This window comes from Solanum pennellii, chromosome 9, assembly GCF_001406875.1.
Source record: "Solanum pennellii chromosome 9, SPENNV200".
NCBI lineage: Eukaryota > Viridiplantae > Streptophyta > Magnoliopsida > Solanales > Solanaceae > Solanum > Solanum pennellii.
The window spans coordinates 4,494,097-4,498,483 of record NC_028645.1 but is presented as its reverse complement, the minus strand read 5'-3'; the positions used below and the strand labels follow the sequence as shown (position 1 = coordinate 4,498,483).

General features: G+C 33.0%; 2 protein-coding genes across 2 annotated transcripts in view; both read left to right on the top strand.

Annotated features, from left to right (window-relative positions):
- Window positions 1-1,912, top strand: LOC107029766 (probable WRKY transcription factor 49). The gene is made up of 3 exons (XM_015231212.2): window positions 1-401; window positions 677-832; window positions 1,273-1,912. Exons 1-3 carry the CDS (start codon window positions 154-156, stop codon window positions 1,739-1,741), a joined length of 873 nt encoding a protein of 290 aa, XP_015086698.1. The 5' UTR covers window positions 1-153; the 3' UTR covers window positions 1,742-1,912.
- A 1,137-nt stretch (window positions 1,913-3,049) lies between these two features.
- The window catches only part of LOC107031306 (ATP-dependent zinc metalloprotease FTSH 10, mitochondrial-like), a 9,321-nt gene continuing 7,983 nt past the window's right edge, over window positions 3,050-4,387 (top strand). Inside the window, exons 1-4 of the mRNA XM_015232630.2 lie at window positions 3,050-3,109; window positions 3,215-3,425; window positions 3,518-3,595; window positions 3,890-4,020. Coding sequence (XP_015088116.1) covers window positions 3,050-3,109; window positions 3,215-3,425; window positions 3,518-3,595; window positions 3,890-4,020 — 480 coding nt within the window. The remainder of the gene's footprint in view (window positions 3,110-3,214; window positions 3,426-3,517; window positions 3,596-3,889; window positions 4,021-4,387) is intronic.

Here is a 4,387-nt window from a genome sequence, read left to right as displayed (position 1 = left end):
TTATTACACAAAACAAAAAACATCAAGAATTTTGATTCTTCTTCATCTACTCCACTCTCCCTTCACCTTTTACCAAAAAATTCTTTAAAATCCCTCATAATTGTTACCAAAAAAATCTAGCAAATTAATTAAAATATAATCATTGTAGTGAAAATGTTAATGGAGAAATATTCATGGTCTTATGAAGATGAGTTGATAAAAGAACTTCTTGATGATGAATCACCATTCTTTTTTGCACCTCAACATGACTCAACAACTTCTTCAAGTGATAATTATTGTTCACTTGATGTAACAAAGAGTTCTATTTCTTCATTTTCTTCATGGCCTAACAATATTCATGATGATATAGAGAGTGGTTTGTCTATGACAAGTAATGGAGTACTTCAATCTCATGATGCTAGGTTTTGAATTTTTTCTCTCTTGATGTTTTTAGTTTTATAAGTTCTACACACTGACAGTGTAAAAAATTTATTTTATGTTTGATCTCTATAATAAGCATTACCACATTGGAAAGTTTCACTTTTTGGGAGATTAAGTCTTCCTACTAAATGTGATTTTTTCCCCAAGATTTCGAACCTGAAATCTTTGAATAAGAATATATAAAGGGAAACTCTGACCTGGTATAACATGTTAAATTACTCGAAGTTGAAATTGAATTTTGTTCATATTAATGCAGGAATTTAGGGTTGGGAAGAGGGTTAGACATGATGATGAATAAGCATGAGGCTAAATATACATTGAGAATACAAACTTGTGGTAATGCAATGGCTGATGATGGTTATAAGTGGAGAAAATATGGCCAAAAATCCATTAAGAATAGCCCATATCCAAGGTATAATATATGCTCATATATACCTATTTAATTTTGTCTCATTTGAGTCAAACTTTAGTCCTGATTGAAGTTCAATCATTTTTGTTAGTCTTCAGCTATTTTGTTTGAACTTCAGTCTTACGTGCATAAACTTCAAACAAAAATGAATGAAGTCGGGCAAAAACAACTCAAAATCGAACTATGTACATTAAGAAAAAATTTGAGTAAGATTCAAGTAAAAATGATCGAAATGAGAAAAACATGACTGATCATCATCGGTCAACCATATGAAACTTCAGACATATGCCTTAAATTATGTCAAAACCTACACACTGTATATCTGAAGTGAATACATATATATCTTTTTTTTAAAATTCGATCCGATATTCATCCCCCCCCCCCCCCCATAAACATAAAAATATTTCTATTATTTTTTGATGTTATTGAATTGATTTCAACAGGAGCTACTACAAATGCACTAATCCAAGATGTGGAGCCAAAAAACAAGTTGAGAGGTCCAGTGATGAGCCCAACACTTTCATAATTACTTATGAAGGCCTTCATCTACATTTTGCTTACCCAATTATCACTCTTGATCCACCTCAATCTCTTAACCAGCCCAACAAAAAGCCCAAAGTAACAGATTCAAAAGCCCATAACTATGAATCTGAAAACACAAGTGAAGTTGATGAAAGCCCAATACTGGTCAATCCATGCCCAATTGTTGACCTTGAACAAGGATTGGGCTTTAGTGAAATGGGCTCACAAGGATTGGGCCTTGATAGAATGGGCTCACAAGGGTTACTTGAAGATATGGTGCCATTAATGGTTAGAAACCCATCTATTAATAAGCCCACAAACTCATATTCTTCATCTTGCTCTTATTCATCTCCACCAACTTCTCCTTCATTTTCTTGGTCAAATAATTAGTATTTTTTTTTACTACTAGTAAATAATTGTATGTATGATACTTATAGAATATATTGTGTTGTAGGAAAATTATTATATGGCGATTTTTAGCTAAATAAATTGTGAGTGAAAACCTTGTAAAATTCGTTACGTGGAAAAGAAATGAAAACCTTGTAAAATTTGTTGCATGAACTCATGACTTGTCCTAAATCAATATAAAAAATAACAGTAGATAAATGTATATTTTTAAAAAATATATAATTGATAGTATACATATGATACACATATTTAGTGTACATTTTTTTTTTTACAAATTGACAAATGGATATGGTTGTTTTGGCAGAGCAGACAAATATGTACAAAGTATATAGGTTGTGTATAATGACGAAGTCAGGAATTTTGTAAAATGTGGTCAAATTTGAAATAATAAATACATTCAATCTCTATACAACACATAATTTTTCGACAAAGAGTATGCACCAGACCACCCTTAGCTTAAATTGGCTCCCCCCATGTTTGTGCATACTTCATACTAAATACATATATTATACACATGATGTATCTGTTTACATACATATACACGAAAATAATGTGTATATTATTATATTTCAGTCATGTTGGTAAACTAGTTGGCCGAACAGTATATATACGTAACTTTCTCTACAAAATTTGGGCCCAAATGCATCCACCTTTCATGCCCATCAACTTTTAGCCCATAAATACAAAAATTGGGCCCAAATTAGTCCACCTTCCATCATTGGACCTCATTACAAACTTGTGGCTTATCCTACAACCACAGAGAAAAAAATAACTCCAATGACCAAATTACCCCTAAACACCAAGCAAACTATCCGTTCTGTCTCAATTCATGTAACACATTTCGAAATTCAAATGAATCTATTTTTTGATGTAAATTTTTATCTTTTAAATAGTTTGAATTGTCAATTATTATGATGTTTACAAATATATAAGTTTTAGTTCAAAATAAATTGAAGATGTCATTCACAAAATTCCGTAAAACGTAAACTGTTTGATTCTCTAAAAACGAAAGTAATTTCCCTTCCAAGGTCAAATAAGTAAATTCACCTAGTAACCAAGGTATTGCTTTCCCGGTTTTCCCTGTTACCCGAACTTCTCTGATTCTGCAAATTCTTCGACCTAAACAATAGCTCCAAGTGCAAAAAAATCTTATAAATCTGTGAAAATTAAACTGTTTTTCGCTAATTTCTCGTCGATATTATCAATCGATTCACCTTAAAGGATCCGTTTTTCAGAATCGATTTCTAAGGATTTGAAAAGGAAATTCATGTTAAGGAAATCACCAAAAAAATGATGCTTTCACGTATTAGCCGCTCCATATCTAAGGCTTCTCGTTCCAGCATTCACAAAGTAAGCTCTCTGTTCATGTATTAATGTAATTGATGAAGTTCCTTTTTTTTTTTTTTTTTTTTTTGGAAATTTGAAATTTTTTTGATTGTTTTTCGTTTTGTTTAGGGTGTTGGATATGGAGTGAGGTCGACGGTGTTGGATGAAGTGGCAACCGGTGGCGCGTGCATTACACGCGTTGATGGTGGGTTAGGGTTTGTGAGAACGTATTTGACGTTGATTGGAGGTGGAAGGAGAGGCTTGAGTAAGGAGCTTGATTCGGTTTTGGCAAGCCCTAGGCTTAGAAGGTTTTTCTGTAGCGAAGGGCCAAAGAGAAGAAGTGAGAATTGATTGAATGATTGAGCTTTTTGATAAAGTATAGATTTTTGTTTGGTTTTCAATGCTTATTTGTTGAATGTTGTGTTTTTGTAGACTATGAGAACTATTATCCAAAGAACAAGAAAGAAATTCCCAAAGCAAATAATAATCAAAAAGCCGAGTCAGGCAAAGGTATGGTAGTGCAATATTATATGTGTTTTGGTAAATGCATGGATTATGTTTAAACCAACAACTAGGCGTCAATCTAAGTTGAAGTCGCCTATATTGATCCCCTGTAGCCGTTCTGCTTCATTTTGAAATTCTAATTGTGTATTGATGATATAGCACGGAGATGCAATTTATGTACGAAATTGGTTGTAGAATTATATAAAAAATATAGGAGAAACAAATGTTCTTCTCCTGTTTAAAGCTTTATTTCTGGGTTGTGTACAATGAACATTCTTGCTTTGGTTTGTGTTGTTGCAGAGGAAGGTTCAGGTGAGCAAGGAAATCCTCAGGAGAACTTCATTAAGCTAAACTACAATTTACTAGCACCCTTATTATTTATTGGGTTTATTCTGTCATCTATCCTTATGTCTCCTCGAGAGCAGCAGGAGGTTAGTGCTTAAACAGAGTTTTTTCTCCCATGTCGGTCTTGTCGTTCCAGCTCCCCCCTAACCCCTCAGGCCCCCACCCACGCAATATGCACCCACACACACAAATAAAAAACCTTTTGCTTTTTACTAGAAGTGGATGAGTTTAGGGCCTGTAAGAAGAATTGATCTTAAACATTTCAGTATATATGTGAAGACCAATTTTACCTCTACAGTAATTGTAATGGAAACAAAAGCACAGTCAGCCATCTGTAAGATAATTAGTCACTTGGATAGAGGATGTTAAATGTACGGCAGCAATAGCACTTTTTTACCTTTCCATACATACATATATATATGTTTTATATATATATATATATATATATATATA

What these genes read in the sequence shown, in the direction of transcription:
- LOC107029766 (XM_015231212.2), top strand. Translation starts at nt 154, where the DNA reads ATGTTAATGGAGAAATATTCATGGTCTTATGAAGATGAGTTGATAAAA. An exon ending in CTTCAATCTCATGATGCTAG is followed by an intron (nt 402 to 676) that starts GTTTTGAATTTT and finishes ATATTAATGCAG; the next exon opens with GAATTTAGGGTTGGGAAGAG. An exon ending in AAGAATAGCCCATATCCAAG is followed by an intron (nt 833 to 1,272) that starts GTATAATATATG and finishes TGATTTCAACAG; the next exon opens with GAGCTACTACAAATGCACTA.